A 15,561-nucleotide genomic window follows, 5' to 3' on the forward strand; every position below is an offset into this window, starting at 1 on the left:
AGCGAGAGCCCCCAAAGTAAAGGATTTCCCCCCAAAGCGGGGTGTACCCTCAGAGAGAGAGGGGTGTACCCTCAGAGAGAGAGGGGGGGTGTACCCTCAGAGAGAGGGGGATGTACCCTCAGAGAGAGAGGGGGTACCCTCAGAGAGAGAGAGAGGGGGTGTACCCTCAGAGAGAGGGGGATGTACCCTCAGAGAGAGAGAGAGGGGTGTACCCTCAGAGAGAGAGGGGTGTACCCTCAGAGAGAGAGGGGGTGTACCCTCAGAGAGAGGGGGATGTACCCTCAGAGAGAGAGAGAGGGGTGTACCCTCAGAGAGAGAGGGGTGTACCCTCAAAGAGAGAGAGGGTGTACCCTCAGAGAGAGAGAGGGGGTACCCTCAGAGAGAGAGAGGGGGTACCCTCAGAGAGAGAGAGGGGGTACCCTCAGAGAGAGAGGGGTGTACCCTCAGAGAGAGAGGGGGTGTACCCTCAGAGAGGGGGTGTACCCTCAGAGAGAGGGGGGGGTGTACCCTCAGAGAGAGAGGGGTGTACCCTCAGAGAGAGAGGGGTGTACCCTCAGAGAGAGAGAGAGGGGTGTACCCTCAGAGAGAGAGGGGGTGTACCCTCAGAGAGAGAGGGGTGTACCCTCAGAGAGAGAGAGAGGGGTGTACCCTCAGAGAGAGAGGGGGGTGTACCCTCAGAGAGAGAGAGGGGTGTACCCTCAGAGAGAGAGAGAGGGGTGTACCCTCAGAGAGAGGGGTGTACCCTCAGAGAGAGAGGGGGTGTACCCTCAGAGAGAGAGGGGGGTGTACCCTCAGAGAGAGAGAGGGGTGTACCCTCAGAGAGAGAGAGAGGGGTGTACCCTCAGAGAGAGAGGGGTGTACCCTCAGAGAGAGAGGGGTGTACCCTCAGAGAGAGGGGGTGTACCCTCAGAGAGAGAGGGGGGTGTACCCTCAGAGAGAGGGGTGTACCCTCAGAGAGAGAGGGGGTGTACCCTCAGAGAGAGAGGGGTGTACCCTCAGAGAGAGAGAGGGGTGTACCCTCAGAGAGAGAGGGGTTTACCCTCAGAGAGAGAGAGGGGTGTACCCTCAGAGAGAGAGAGGGGGTGTACCCTCAGAGAGAGAGAGGGGTGTACCCTCAGAGAGAGAGAGGGGGTGTACCCTCAGAGAGAGAGGGGTGTACCCTCAGAGAGAGAGGGGGGTGTACCCTCAGAGAGAGAGGGGTTTACCCTCAGAGAGAGAGAGGGGTGTACCCTCAGAGAGAGAGAGGGGGTGTACCCTCAGAGAGAGGGGGGTGTACCCTCAGAGAGAGAGGGGGGTGTACCCTCAGAGAGAGAGGGGTGTACCCTCAGAGAGAGAGGGGTGTACCCTCAGAGAGAGAGGGGTGTACCCTCAGAGAGAGAGAGGGGGATGTACCCTCAGAGAGGGGCGCTCAGCGCTGCCCCCAGGGTTGCCCCGACCCCCAGAGCGGGGGTGCCCCAATCCCCAGAGCGGGGGTGTCCCAATCCCGGGGCTCGGGGGTGTCCCCGGAGATCAGGGGGCGGGGCCGGGCGGGGCGGGGCCGATGGGCGTGGTCGCGGGGCGTGGTCGCGTGGCCCCGCCCCCGGCGGCGCTCAGCGCCATGGGCGAGGGGGAGCCCAGGTACTGGGGTTACTGGGGGTTACTGGGAGCACTGGGAGCCACCGGGGCGCTGCGGGGGCGCGCCGGGGGCACCCCGGGACCGGGGCAGCGGCACCGGGGGACACGGGGGGCACAGGGGGAGGGCAGGGCTGTACTGGGGGCACTGGGAGGGACTGGGGCGTTACTGGGGCGGGAGGGAGCAGCGGCGAGGGGACACTGGGGGTGTTACCGGGGGATGTGGGGCAGCAGTGGCGGGGTGGGAGCGGGGGGGGTACTGGGAGCTACCGGGGCATGCGGGAGGGGCTACTGGGAGCGCTGGGGGCTGGGGGGGGTCCCCGGGCTGCGGGAGGAGTCACTGGGAGCGCTGGGAGGAACCCTGGTGCCCGGTGGGGTCACTGGGAGCGCTGGGGGGTCCCTGGTGCCCGGTGGGGTTACTGGGAGCGCTGGGGGAGTCACTGGGAGCGCTGGGGGAGTCACTGGGAGCGCTGGGGCCGCTCCCGGCGCGCTGGAGGCGCTGGGCAGGCTGGGAGGGTGGGGGGGGCTGCGGCGGCCAGTCCCGGCCCTGGCCACGCCCCCGACCACACCCATGGCCACGCCCTGCGCCGGGGCCGCTGCGGGAGCGCAACGCGCGGGACCCGTACGGGAACGGGACAGCCCCACGGGACCCCCGGGACGCACACGGGAACGGGACCCCCCACGGGATCGGGACAGCCCCACGGGACCCCACGGGAACCTCCCGAGGACCCCCGGGACCCCCACTCTGGGACCCCCTCTAAAGAGTGACCCCTCCGTGCCCCCCTCAGGAATTCCCCCCATGCATCCCCCGTGATGCCCCCGAGACCGGGACCCCCCTCAGCCCGGCCCGGCCAGCCCCAGTGCGGTTCGGGGGTCCCGGCCCGGGGTGGGGACGGTCGTGGTGTGGGTGGGGGTCCCAGTCATGGTGGGGGTTCCTGTCCCGGTGTGGGGGGGCGGATCCGAGGGGAGTCCCAGTCCTGGTGAGGGGGGAAATCTGTCCCAGTCCCGGGAGGCTCCTGGTGTGGTCGGGGGTCCCGGAGAGACCCCGGGGCCGTTCCCGATGGCAGCGTCCCCCCGCATGGCCCTGGGCGGGGCGGGGTCGCGGTGTGCGGGTCCCGGTGTGCGGGTCCCGGTGCCGGTGCCGGTCCCGGTGTGCGGGTCCCGGTGTGCGGGTCCCGGTGCCGGTGCCGGTCCCGGTGTGCGGGTCCCGGTGCCGGTGCCAGCCTCCGCCCGTCCCCAGCATGGCACAGCAGCTGATCAGCGGTGCCGGCTACGTGCCCGAGGATGGGCTCACGGCCCAGCAGCTCTTTGCCTGCGCCGATGGCCTCACCTACAAGTGCGGGTACCCCCGACCCCAAAACCCCCTGACCCCCCTCGGCACCACCTGACCCCCACAGGCGCCTCCAGACCTCCCCAAGCTCACCCCGGCACCCCAGAGCCCCCCAGGGAAACCCCAACTCTCCCCCCACATGGCAGCCCCAGAGAATCCCCACAAAGATCCCCAGGAACCCCCCAGGGACTCCCCAGGGACTCCCAGGCCCCACCCCAGGAACCCCCCGACCCCCCCTGCACCCCCACTGCCAACCCCCAGGCACCCCAGTAACGTCTCCAGACCCCCCCAGGAACCCCTGACCCCCCCAGCTCGCACATCCCCCCTCCCTCAGTGCCTCCCCAGACCTCAGGTGCCCCCTTGGTGGGTCTGGGTCAGTTTTGGGGGGGGCCAGTGAGGTCCCAGCCCTGTGTCCCTCCACAGTGACTTCCTTATCCTCCCTGGCTACATTGACTTCACGGCCGACGAGGTGGTGAGTGACCCCCCAGGATCCCCCTGGGACCCCCCTGTGCCCCCCAGGATCCCCCTGGGACCCCCCCGTGCTCTCCCCACCGGGGTGGCTCCCCCTGGCTCAGGATCCCCTCAGTGACACCCCTGTGCCCCCATCCCCTCCTGGGCCCCCCCAGTGGGGTTGGGGGATGCCCGTGGGGTCCCTGCGGGGTTTGGGGTGTGGGGGCTCATGGAACCCCAGCCCTCAGAGGGGGGGCAGGGTCCCTGTGCTTTTGGGGGCGCTGGGAGGGCAGGGAGGGTCAGGTCGAGTCGGGGTCCCCCCATTCTCAGGGAGGGTTCAGGATTTTAGGGGTGCTCCCCTTCCCCAGGACCTGACATCAGCGCTGACCAGAACCATCACCCTGAAAACACCGCTGGTGTCATCCCCCATGGACACGGTCACCGAGGGGGACATGGCCATCGCCATGGCTGTGAGCAGGGGGGACGCTGGGGACACTGGGGGGACATGGCCATCGCCATGGCTGTGAGCAGGGGGGACGCTGGGGACACTGGGGGGACATGGCCATCGCCATGGCTGTGAGCAGGGGGGACGCTGGGGACACTGAGGGGACATGGCCATCGCCATGGCTGTGAACAGGGGGGACACTGGGGGGACAAGGGGGACACTGTCACTGAGGGGACATGGCCATCGCCATGGCTGTGAGCAGGGGGGACACTGGGGGGACATGGTCACCGAGGGGGACACGGCTGTCCCCAGGGGTGTGGGTGCACCCACACGGGTGGGGGCATCTTGGGGGGCATCTCGGGGGCACAGAGGGGCATCCAGGGTTTGTGGAGGGGCCCGGGGGGTCAGGGCTGGGGGGGCTCTGTCACGCTGGGGGGAGCTGGGAGGGGGGCACAGTCCCCGAGGGGTGCGAGGGCAGAGGGGGACACGGCTGCAGGGGCTGCCCAGGAACCCACGGCCCCCGTGCCCCCCGTGCCCCCCGTGCCCCCCGTGCCCCCCGTGCCCCCCGTGCCCCCCAGCTGAACGGCGGCATCGGCATCATCCACCACAACTGCACCCCCGAGTTCCAGGCCAGCGAGGTGCGCAAGGTCAAGGTGAGCCGGGGACACTGTGGTGGCCCTGGTGTCCCCTGGGACGGGCTGGCCACCTGCTGGGCTGGAGCACCCCTCCACGGGGGGAGTCCCCTCCCTGTGTCCCTGTGCCCTGTCCTTGTGCCCCCTCGTGTCCCTGAGCCACCTGTGACCCCGGTGACACTGTCCCCTCATGTCCTTGAGCCCCCTGGGTGACACTGTCCCTGTCCCCATGCCCCTGGGTGACTCTGTCCCGTGTCCCTGGGTGACACTGTCCCTGTCCCTGTGCCCTTGGGTGACACTGTCCCTTATCCCCATGGACCTGGGTGACTCTGTCCCGTGTCCCCATGTCCCTGGGTGACACTGTCCCTGTCCCTGGGTGACTCTGTCCCATGTCCCCATGTCCCTGGGTGACACTGTCCCTTGTCCCCATGCCCCTGGGTGACTCTGTCCCATGTCTCTGTGCCCCTGGGTGACACTGTCCCTTGTCCCCGTGTCCCTGGGTGACTCTGTCCCTGTCCCCATGCCCCAGGTGACTCTGTCCCTGTCCCTGGGTGACTCCGTCCCTGTCCCCATGCCCCAGGTGACTCTGTCCCTGTCCCTGGGTGACTCTGTCCCTGTCCCTGTGCCCGCAGCGGTTCGAGCAGGGTTTCATCCTGGAGCCGCTGGTGATGAGCCCGGCGCACACCGTGGGGGACGTGTGGGACGCCAAGGCCCGGCTCGGCTTCTCGGGGGTCCCCGTCACCCACTCGGGGCGCCTGGGGGGGCGGCTCGAGGGCATCGTCACCTCCCGCGACATCGACTTCCTGCGCGAGGGGGACAGGGCCACCCCCCTGGCCCAGGTGCGCTGGGGACAGCGGGACAGGGGCGGGGTGGGACCCGTGGGGTGGGGTGGGGTGGGATGTGGGGCAGGGATGAAGGGATGGATGTGGGGCAGGGATGGATGCGGGGCAGAGTTGGAAGATGTGTAATGTGGGGCAGGATGGGATGTGGGGTAGGGATGGGTGGGTTGGAGGATGTGCAGTGTGGGGCAGGGATGGATGTGGGGCAGGGATGGAGGATGTGCAGTGTGGGGCAGGGATGGAGGATGTGCAGTGTGGGGCAGGGATGGATGTGGGGCAGGGATGGAGGATGTGCAGTGTGGGGCAGGGATGGATGTGGGGCAGGGATGGAGGATGTGCAGTGTGGGGCAGGATGGGATGTGGGGCAGGGATGGAGGATGTGCAGTGTGGGGCAGGGATGGAAGTGGGGCAGGGATGGATGTGGGGCAGGGATCCGTGGATCCGTGGCAGGGCGGGGGCTGCCCGCAGTGGCCCTGGGTCCCCCAGTGCAGGTGACAGTGAAGGTGACGGTGACACACAGTACAGGTGACAGTGACAGTAGCCGTGCCTGGCTGGTGCCTGTGACAGTGCCAGTGCATGTGACAGTGACAGACAGTGATGGTGACAGTGCTGGTGGCAGTGGAGGTGACAGTGCCAGTGCTGGTGACAGTGCTGCTGCCAGGATCGGTGCCAGCTCTGGTGACAGTGACGGTGGCAGTGCCAGACAGTGCTGGTGCCAGCACCTGTGCTGATGGCAGTGACACGTGGGTCCCTGTGTCCCCAGGTGATGACCAAGCGCAGGGACCTGGTGGTGGCCCCAGCCGGCGTCACCCTCAAAGAGGCCAACGAGATCCTGCAGCGCAGCAAGAAAGGTGCAGGGGGCACCTGTCACCCCCCGAGTCCCCTGCCCCCCCCGAGTCCCCTGTCACACCCCCTGAGTCCCCTGTCACACCCCCTGAGTCACCTGTCACCCCCCAAGTCCCCTGTCACCCCACAGGGACCCCCACAGCACCTCCCAGGTGTCACCTCCAGTCGAGGTCACCTCTGTGCCACCCTGGGCAGCCCATGGGGGATGTCCCCTGTCCCTGTTCCCCTCACATTGTCCCCCACTGTGTCCCCAGGGCTGCTGATGGTGACCAGCACTGGTGACCTGGTGGCTGTCACTGCCCCATCCTTCAGGTCCCCTCCTCGTCTCTGGGGTCAGCCTGTCCCTGTCCCTGGGCTCACCTCCATGTCCCCGTGTCCCTGCAGCCCCCCCAGTGCCCTCCACCCCCTGGTGACCCCACATTCCCCCCCGTGTCCCCAGGGAAGCTGCTGGCAGTGACCAGCAGTGTCGAGCTTGTGGCCACCACGGCCCCGTGCTTGGGGTCCCTCCCGCGCTCCCTGTCCCCGCAGTGTCCTGGGTTCGGGGTGACCGTCCCCGCGCTGTCCCCACTCTGTCCCCGCGCTGTCCCTGCACTGTCCCCGCACTGTCCCCGTGCTGTCCCCATGCTGTCCCCACTCTGTCCCCACGCTGTCCCCGCGCTGTCCCCGCGCTGTCCCCACTCTGTCCCCGCGCTGTCCCCGCACTGTCCCCGCGCTGTCCCCGCGCTGTCCCCGGCTCGGGGTGACCGTCCCCGCGCTGTCCCCGCAGGGAAGCTGCCGATCGTCAACAGCCGTGACGAGCTGGTGGCGCTGATGGCGCGCACGGACCTGAAGAAGAACCGCGAGCACCCGGCGGCCTCCAAGGACGGGCGGAAGCAGCTGCGGGTCGGGGCGGCCATCGGCACCCGCGAGGACGACAAATACCGGCTGGACCTGCTCGTGCAGGCGGGCGCCGACCTCGTGGTGCTGGTGCGGGACCCCAAAACCCGGGGCACCCCAAAACCCGGGGCACCCCAAAACCGCGGGCACCCCAAAACCCGGGACTCTGAGCACGGGGGATGAGGGGGAGGAAGGGCACGGGGCTCGGGCTGCCGGTGGGTGTGGAGGGGTCCCCGAAAATGGGGGGCTGAAGGCACCCCAAAAAATGTGAGAGCCCAAAATGGGGGGGATGAAAAAGGGGGAGCATGCCAAAAACGGGGGATGAGGATGGAGGAATGGGGGAGGATGGAGCTGCTGGTGCGGGGGCGGGGGTGACGTCAGGGGGCTGCTGTGGGGGACCCCGAGAATGGGAAACCCCAAAAACGGGGATCCCCAGAAATGGGGGACCCCAAAAAGCGTGCAGGGATAGAAGGGAGGAGAAAGAGATGGAGGGATGGAGCTGCTGGTGTGGGGGGTGACCCTAAAAATCGGAGGGTAGGGACATGGGGACACCCCAAAAGCTGTGGGACCCCAAAAGGGAGGGGATGGGGTCTGGGGATAGGGGTGGAGCTGCTTGTGCCGGGTGGGAGGTGCCCCAAAAAAGGAGGGGCCTGGGGGGTACCCCCTACTCATTGAACCCCAACTCTCTGCTCCCACCCACACCCGAAAACCTGCCCCTGTGGCACCCAAAAACCTGCCCTGCACACCCCAAAACCTGCCCCATCGCACCCCAAAACCTGCCCCCCAATCCCCAGGACTCGTCGCAGGGGAACTCCCGGTACCAGCTGAGCATGATCCGCTACATCAAGGCCAAGTACCCCGAGCTGCAGGTGGTAGGGGGCAACGGTGAGACCCCAAACGGGGCAGGGGGGGCAACGGTGAGACCCCAAATGGGGCAGGGGGGCACGGGAACGGTGAGACCCCAAATGGGGCAGGGGGGGCACAGGAACGGTGAGACCCCAAATGGGGCAGGGGGGGCACAAGAATGGTGAGACCCCAAATGGGGCAGGGGTGGCACAGGAATGGTGAGACCCCAAACGGGGCAGGGGGGCACAGGAATGGTGAGACCCCAAATGGGGCAGGGGGGGCACAGGAATGGTGAGACCCCAAACGGGGCAGGGGGGCACGGGAATGGCCCAGGCTGCAGCCAGGGGGGTCACTGAGGAGCAGGGGTGACCCCAAAAGAGAGCAGAGGGGAAATGGGGGGCAGATTTGGGGTGTCCCCTGCAGCGGTGAGGTGGGATTTGGGTGCCATTTTGGGGGCTATTTTTGAGGTGCCCCCCATCATAATGGGACAGGATTTGGGGAGGGTTGGGGATGGATTTGCAGTGCCACTTTTGGGCTGCTGTTTTGGGGTACTGTGTTTGGGGTGCACCCCTGCAGTGCTGCGGTGGGCTTCAGGGTGCCCTGGGCAGGGTTGGGGTGCCATTTTGGGGTGTCCCCGCAGTGGTGACGGCGGCCCAAGCCAAGAACCTGATCGATGCCGGGGTGGACGCGCTGCGGGTGGGGATGGGCAGCGGCTCCATCTGCATCACCCAGGAAGGTGGGTGACACCTGAGCCCACCCTGCAGTGTCCCAGTGTGCCCTTTGGGGTGGCCCTGTGCCCACTGTCCCCCTGTCCCTGTGACAGTGTCCCTGTCCCCAGCAGTGCTGGTCTGTAGCCGTGCCCAGGCCACAGCTGTGTTCCTCACAGTGTCCCTGTCCCCATGGCAGTGTGGCCGTGCCCACAGCCATGTCCCTGACATGTCCCTGTCCCTGTCCCCAGCAGTGCTGGCGTGTGGCCGTGCCCAGGCCCTGTCCCTCACAGTGTCCCTGTCCCCAGCAGTGCTGGCGTGTGGCCGTGCCCAGGCCCTGTCCCTGTCCCTGTCCCTCACAGTGTCCCTGTCCCCAGCAGTGCTGGCGTGTGGCCGTGCCCAGGCCCTGTCCCTGTTCCTGTCCCTCACGGTGTCCCTGTCCCCAGCAGTGCTGGCGTGTGCCCAGGCCCTGTCCCTGTCCCTCACGGTGTCCCTGTCCCCAGCAGTGCTGGTGTGTGGCCGTGCCCTGTCCCTGTCCCTCACGGTGTCCCTGTCCCCAGCAGTGCTGGCGTGTGGCCGTGCCCTGTCCCTGTCCCTCACGGTGTCCCTGTCCCCAGCAGTGCTGGTGTGTGGCCGTGCCCCATCCCTGTCCCTCACGGTGTCCCTGTCCCCAGCAGTGCTGGTGTGTGGCCGTGCCCTGTCCCTGTCCCTCACGGTGTCCCTGTCCCCAGCAGTGCTGGCGTGTGGCCGTGCCCTGTCCCTGTCCCTCACGGTGTCCCTGTCCCCAGCAGTGCTGGCGTGTGGCCGTGCCCAGGCCACGGCCGTGTACCGCGTGGCCGAGTACGCGCGGCGCTTTGGTGTCCCCGTCATCGCCGATGGTGGCATCCGCAGCCCCGGGCACGCCGTGAAGGCGCTGGCGCTGGGAGCCTCCACGGGTGAGCAGGGCCATGGGGGGCACGGGGGGCATGAGACGGGGCACCCAGAGGGGGTCTCATGGCCCCCAGCCCAGCCTGGTGCCCCCGAGGGGATCCCCCATTCCGGCCCAGCCTGGCGATGGCCCCGCAGCCCCCGGCCCATCCTGGGGGGGTCTCAGCCCCCACCCCGCCGGGAGGGGGGTCCCTGACGGGGTGTCCCCCCCCCCCCCCAGTGATGATGGGGTCACTGCTGGCGGCCACCACGGAGGCGCCGGGCGAGTTCTTCTACTCGGAGGGCGTGCGGCTGAAGCAGTACCGGGGCATGGGCTCGCTGGACGCCATGGAGCAGGGCCCGGGCAGCCAGAAACGCTACTTCAGGTACCCGGGGGGCCGGGGGGGGCATGGAGCCGCCCCCGGCCGCCCCCCAGCCCCTGTGTGTGTGTGTGTGTGTCCCGCAGCGAGGGGGACGCGGTGAAGGTGGCGCAGGGCGTGTCGGGCTCGGTGCAGGACAAGGGCTCCATCCACAAGTTCGTGCCGTACCTGCTGGCCGGGCTGCAGCACGGCTGCCAGGACCTGGGCGCCCGCAGCCTCTCGGCGCTCCGGTCAGTGCGGGATGGGGGGTTTGGGGGCGCTGGGGGGGTCCCGGCCGCCCACCGAGCCCCCCGTGCCCCCCAGGTCCATGATGTTCGCGGGGGAGCTCAAGTTCGAGCGCAGGACGGTGGCGGCGCAGGTCGAGGGGGGCGTGCACGGGCTGCACTCGTGAGTGGGGACGGGGCTGGGGGGGTTTGGGGGGCTGGGGAGGGTTTGGGGGGGGGCTGGAGGGGCTTGGGAGAACTGGGGGATTTGGGGCAGATTTTGGGTGGCTGAACGTGGTTGGAGGGAGATTGGGGGGCTGAGGGGGTTTGGGGAGGGTTTTGGGGGCTTTGGGGGCTGTGAGGGGTACAGGAGATGGGGGGATCTTGGGGGTTAGGGGAGGTTTTGGGGAGCTGAGGGGGTTTGGAGAGGGTTTTGGGGGCTTTGGGGGCTGTGAGGGGTACAGGAGATGGGGGGATTTTGGGGGACAGGGGAGTTTTTGGGGAGCTGAGGAGGTTTGGAGGGAGTTTTGTGGGGCTTTGGGGGCTGTGAGGGGTACAGGAGATGGGGGGATCTTGGGGGGCAGGGGAGGTTCTGGGGGGCTGAGGAAGGCACCACTTCAGATCCCACCTGTAGGGCCCCAGTTGCCCCAGCAGTGGCTCTGGGACACCCCCAGTTACCCCAGTGTCGGGGAGGGGTTTGGGGTGTGGGGGTCCCTGTGCCCCCCTAACCCCCCTGACCTTCCCCTCCCCTGCAGCTTCACGGTTCTGCCCTGTAAGTACCGGCTCCTCCCGGGATGGGGGGCACTGGGGGTCCCCTTTACCCCCCCTTTGTCCCCTCCCTGATGGGCAGGGGGAGGGGGCGCCCCCAGTCTCCCAGCCAGGATCTGGGGTTTGGGGGTTCCCTTCCCCCCTGTGATCCCCCCCTCGTCCCCCCAGTGCCCAGAGGAGGCTGCCCTGAGGAGGGGTCCCCCCGGGCCGGCGCCCCCCGCCCGGAGCCTGCGGGGACCCCCCCGGCCCCCCGACACCGGCGCTGCTGACGGGAACCCCCCAATGGGGCACCCCCCAATGGGGCACCCCCAAACCCCCGACACCGGCGCTGCTGACGGGCTCCCCCAAATGGGGCACCCCCCAATGGGGCACCCCCAAACCCCCGACACCGGCGCTGCTGACGGGCTCCCCCAAATGGGGCACCCCACAATGGGGCACCCCCAAACCCCCCCCGAGCAAAGGGGCTGCGGGGACCTCGGAAACCTCCTGGAACTGGGGGTGCAGGGAGCCCCCAAATCCCCCCGGGGCACCTCAGGGGAGGGGGATCCCCAGGGCCCACAGAAATGGGGGTGTAGGGGCCCCCCAAAGGTCCCGGGGCACCACGAGGCTGCGGGGACCTCCCCGGCCTCCCCAGAGAGGGGGAATGCAGGGACCCAAAGCCCCCCCAATGGTGTGGGGGCCCCCAAACCCTCCCTGGCACTGAGGAGCTTGCAGGGCCGGGTCCCCCTGTGCCCCCGAGTGGGGATGGGGGGACCCCCAGCACTGCAGGGAGTCCCCAGTGTCCCGGGGGACCCCACAGTGCCACAGGGATCCCACAGTGTCCCGGGGGACCCCACAGTGTCACGGGGACCCCACGGGCCAGGGGTCCTGTGTCCAGGGGTGAATAAAGTCTTGGAGCATCGCAGCCTGGCTTGTCCCTGTCCCTGTCCCTGTCCCTGCTCCCGTCCCCGGTCCTGTCCCTATCCCTGGGCTGGCCCTGTCCCTGTCCATGGTCCTGTCCCCTGTCCCTGCTTTGTCCCTGGACCGGCCCTGTCCCCGTCCTTGGCCCTGTCCATGGTCCTGTCCCCCGGCTGGCCCCTGGCGTGTCGCTGTCCCTGCCGGTGCCACGGGGACCGGGGGACACACGTGGCACCAGGAGGGCACATGCTGTGACACAGGGTGGCGGCACACATGGCACGGGTGGCACATGCTGTGACACAGGGTGGTGGCACACACATGGCACGGGCATGGGTGGCACACATGGCATGGGTGGCACACACATGGCACGGGTGACACACACATGGCACGGGTGGCAAAGGTCGGGACACACCTGGGACCCCCCACAAGTAGCGCCACGCAAACAGGGCACCCCAAATGTGGCACCTTCCCAGAAGGGAGACCCCCCCTCAATTGTGGGACACCCCCCTCCAAATTTGGGACGAACCCCAAACGCAGGATATTCCCCTCAACAAATGTGGGACCCCCTCCCCTACGGGGGGACACCCCAAATGTAGGAGTACCCCCCAAAAGTGGGACCCCCTTCAGATGTGGGACATGCCCCCAGTGTGGGACCCCCAAGTGTGGGACCCCCCCAGTGTGGGACCGCTTCAAAATGTGAGACCCCCCCCAAATGTGTGAACCCCACCATGACGGCCCCCCCAGTGTGGGACCCCCTGCAGGACGGGGACCCCTCAAACCTCCCCCCCCCGGCTGTGGGACCCCCCCAATGTCCCCCCCCCGCTCCAGCCGGGCCGCGCGGCCCCGCCGGGTCCCGGAGCCCGCGGGGGGGGCGGGGGCTGGGGCGGGGGGAGCCCGGGGGGCGCGGGGGGTGGGAGGAGGAGGAGGAGGAGGAGGAGGAGGAGGAGTGGGGGGGGGGCTCGGCCCGCCCCTCCCGCCGCTGCCGCCGCCGGGGCCGGGCCGGGGCTGGAGCCGCCGCCGAGGCCGGTGGGTGCGGGGGGGCGGGGGTGGCTTTGGGGGTGCGCGGGGCTTTGGGGTGCGGGTTTGGGGGCGCGCGGGTGCGGGGCAGCGGGGGGGGCCGGCCGGGCGCTGCTGAGCGGGGCTGGGGGTGCGGCTGGGGGAGCTCGGGGGAGCGGTGCGGGTTTGGGGTGCGGGGCGTGCCCGGGGTTGGGGTCCCCGGGGGGGGGGGGGGCGCGGATCGCGAGGTGCCGGCTGCCGGGGGGGGAGGGGGTGAGCCGGGTTTGGGGGTGCCGGGGTTCGGGGGGCCCCGGGTTTGCAGGGAGGGGGGGGCCGGGTGCGGGGGCGCCCCGGGGCTGCGGGGGTGGCGAGCGGGGTTCGGGGGGGTTCGGGGGGGGGTCGGGGGGGGTTCGGGGTTCCTCCCCCCCCCCCCCTCCAAAGCGGTGCCGAGCCCCGCGCCCCCCCCGCGCCGCCCCCGCGCGCGCTGTCCCACGCACACGCGCTGGCACGCGCCGTCACGCGCGCGCACACGTGCGCACACGCACCCACGCGCGGGAAAAGGGGGGGGGGGCTGCGGGGGGGCGCGGCCGGGGGGGGGCTCGGGGGGGTGAGCGGGGCGGGGGGGGCGCGTGGGAGCGGGGGAGGGGGGGGCGGCACAGGTGGGGGGGCACAGGTGGGGGGGCACAGGTGGGGGGGCACAGGTGGGGGTGCGAGCGGGGGTGCGGGGGGGGCGCAGGGGGTGCCCACCCCGGGCTGTTCCCGTGTACCCCCCCCGGCAATGTCCCTGTCACACGCGTGGGCACAGCGGGAGGGGGCGGGCGGGGGGGGCAGGCGTGCGGGGAGCGCGGTTGTGACCCACGGGTGACACCGGCGTGGGGGGGGGCGTGGGGACCCCCTTCTTGCCGTGGGGCTCGGGGGCAGGCAGGGCTGCAGGGCGACAGTGCCGGGGGGTGGCGGGTGCGCGGGTGTCCCGCGTGGGGGTGGCAGTGCCGGGGGTGGCAGTGCCGGGGGTGTCCCGCGTGGAGGTGGCAGTGCCGGGGGTGGCAGTGCCGGGGGTGTCCCTTGCGGGGGTGGCAGTTCCGGGGGCGCGGTGCGCGCTGTCCTGTGCGGGGGCCGCGGCTCCCCGCGTGTCCTGCGTGTCACTTCGCATCCGTCGTGCCCGCGCCGCCGCCGCCCTGACGGGCGCGGTGCCAGCCCGCGGCGACAGCCCCTGTCACCCCGATTAGGGACCTGGCGCGGGCGCGGGGGCTCCGGGGGAGGGGACACCGCCGCGCGCCCCCGCGTGCCCCCCGTCCCCGAGTGCCACCACCGCCGCACCCGGGCCGCTCCCGCCCCTTCCCTGGGGGGGCTCTGTGTCCCCACAGGTGCTCCTGTCCCAAACTCGGGGTGCCCCTGCTCCCCCTCGGGCTGCTCCTGTCCTCCCCCCAGGAGCTCCTGTCCCCAGGTGCCCCGGTGTCCCCCCCGGATGCTCCTGTCTCCTCCCTTGGAGCGTTCCCGTGTGTCCACCCTTGAGTGCACATGGCCCGTCACATCCTCTCCCTGTCCCCAGGTGCTCCTGTCCCCCCCAGGTGCCCCTGTCCCCTCTCAAATGCTCCCTGGGTACCGGGGGGTGCCATGGGGGGGCTCTGGGATGCCATGGGGGGGGCTTTGGGGTGTCATGGGGGGCTCTGGGGTGCCATGGGGGGAAGGGTTCTGGGCTGTCATGGGGGTCTCTGTGATGCCGGGAGGTGACGCCCCCGTCCCCCTGTCCGCAGCCGCTCCGATGTCGCCGCTGTGCCCCGCGGGGGGGGCGGCCGCCCCCCGGCTGCTGCTGGCGCTGCTGTGCCTGGCCCGGGCCGCCGCCCGCCCGCCGCCCAGCGCCCCCCCCGGGACGCCCCCCGCGCCCCACAGCGACTCCCCCGTGCTGTCCCTCAACCTCGGCCTCAACTTCAAGATCAAGGTGCGGAGCCAGGGGGGGCCGCGCCCCCCCGCGCCCCCCACGCCCCCGGGCGCCCCCAGGAGCCCGGGCCCCCCCCCCCGCAGCGCCGCGCCCCCCACGCTGCCGGAGCCCGGCGAGGAGCCCGGCTCCGCGGGACCCCCGGAGGAGGCGCCGGGCCGGGGGGGCGCCCCCGCCCGCGGGGCCACGACCCCCGGCCCGGGGCGGCCCCGGGACAAGCAGCTGGAGCTGGACATCGCCATCGACCTGACGGCGGGGCTGGACCCCCCCCCGGGGGGCGCGGGGGCGGCCGTGCCCCCCACCAGCCTCCTGCGGGGCCCCCCCGGCCGCCCCCGGCTCCTGCCGGGCCTCTCGGAGCTGGCCGGGAGACTGAGCGCCGCCGGTGAGTGCCGGGCCGCGCCGGGCCCCCCAAAGCCGAGGAGCCCCCCAACAGCGACACCAACAGCTCGGTGCCCCCCAGGGTTCCTGTTCCCCACGGGGCCCCCCAGGATCGGCGCCGAGGGGGGAAACGCGTCCCTGGAGCTGGACGAGGCGGGGAGCGGCGCCGAGCCAGGTGGGGGCGGGATTTGAGGGACTGGGATTTGGGGGGGGCTGGGATCTAGGGGGCTGGGATTTGGGGGGGCCGGGATATGGGGGGCTGGGATTTCGGGGGCTGGGATTTGGGGGGCGGGATCTGGGGGGCGGGATTTGGGGGGCGGGATTTGGGGGCTGGGATTTGGGGGCTGGGATTTGGGGGGTTGGGATTTGGGGGCTGGGATTTGGGGGGGTGGGATTTGGGGGGGCCGGGATTTGGGAGGCCGGGGTTTGGGGGCTGGGATTTGTGGGGGGGGCATTTGAGGGGGCCGGGATTTGGGGTTGGGATTTGGGGGGGCCGAGATTTAGGGGGGCGGGAT

At 70.3% G+C, this 15,561-nt stretch overlaps 1 protein-coding gene across 2 annotated transcripts; it reads left to right on the forward strand.

Annotated features, from left to right (window-relative positions):
- The first annotated feature begins 1,561 nt into the window (after nucleotides 1-1,561).
- LOC118697725 (inosine-5'-monophosphate dehydrogenase 1) lies at nucleotides 1,562-11,743 on the forward strand. Of its 2 annotated transcripts, none has more exons than XM_036400569.2 (16): nucleotides 1,562-1,617; nucleotides 2,852-2,947; nucleotides 3,365-3,413; nucleotides 3,760-3,861; nucleotides 4,415-4,489; nucleotides 5,101-5,307; nucleotides 6,071-6,158; nucleotides 6,920-7,119; nucleotides 7,824-7,914; nucleotides 8,516-8,611; nucleotides 9,374-9,517; nucleotides 9,730-9,874; nucleotides 9,955-10,098; nucleotides 10,172-10,255; nucleotides 10,827-10,843; nucleotides 11,008-11,743. In XM_036400569.2, the coding sequence occupies exons 1-16, from the start codon at nucleotides 1,598-1,600 to the stop codon at nucleotides 11,106-11,108; spliced, it is 1,659 nt and encodes a 552-aa protein (XP_036256462.1). In that variant the 5' UTR covers nucleotides 1,562-1,597; the 3' UTR covers nucleotides 11,109-11,743. The 2 variants fall into 2 exon arrangements, with proteins under 2 accessions (XP_036256462.1, XP_054370843.1); XM_054514868.1 differs by having other exon boundaries at nucleotides 1,573-1,617; nucleotides 9,371-9,517.
- The last annotated feature ends 3,818 nt before the right edge of the window (nucleotides 11,744-15,561 follow it).

The sequence above is a fragment of the Molothrus ater genome, chromosome 5 (assembly GCF_012460135.2).
Source record: "Molothrus ater isolate BHLD 08-10-18 breed brown headed cowbird chromosome 5, BPBGC_Mater_1.1, whole genome shotgun sequence".
Taxonomy (NCBI): Eukaryota; Metazoa; Chordata; class Aves; order Passeriformes; family Icteridae; genus Molothrus; species Molothrus ater.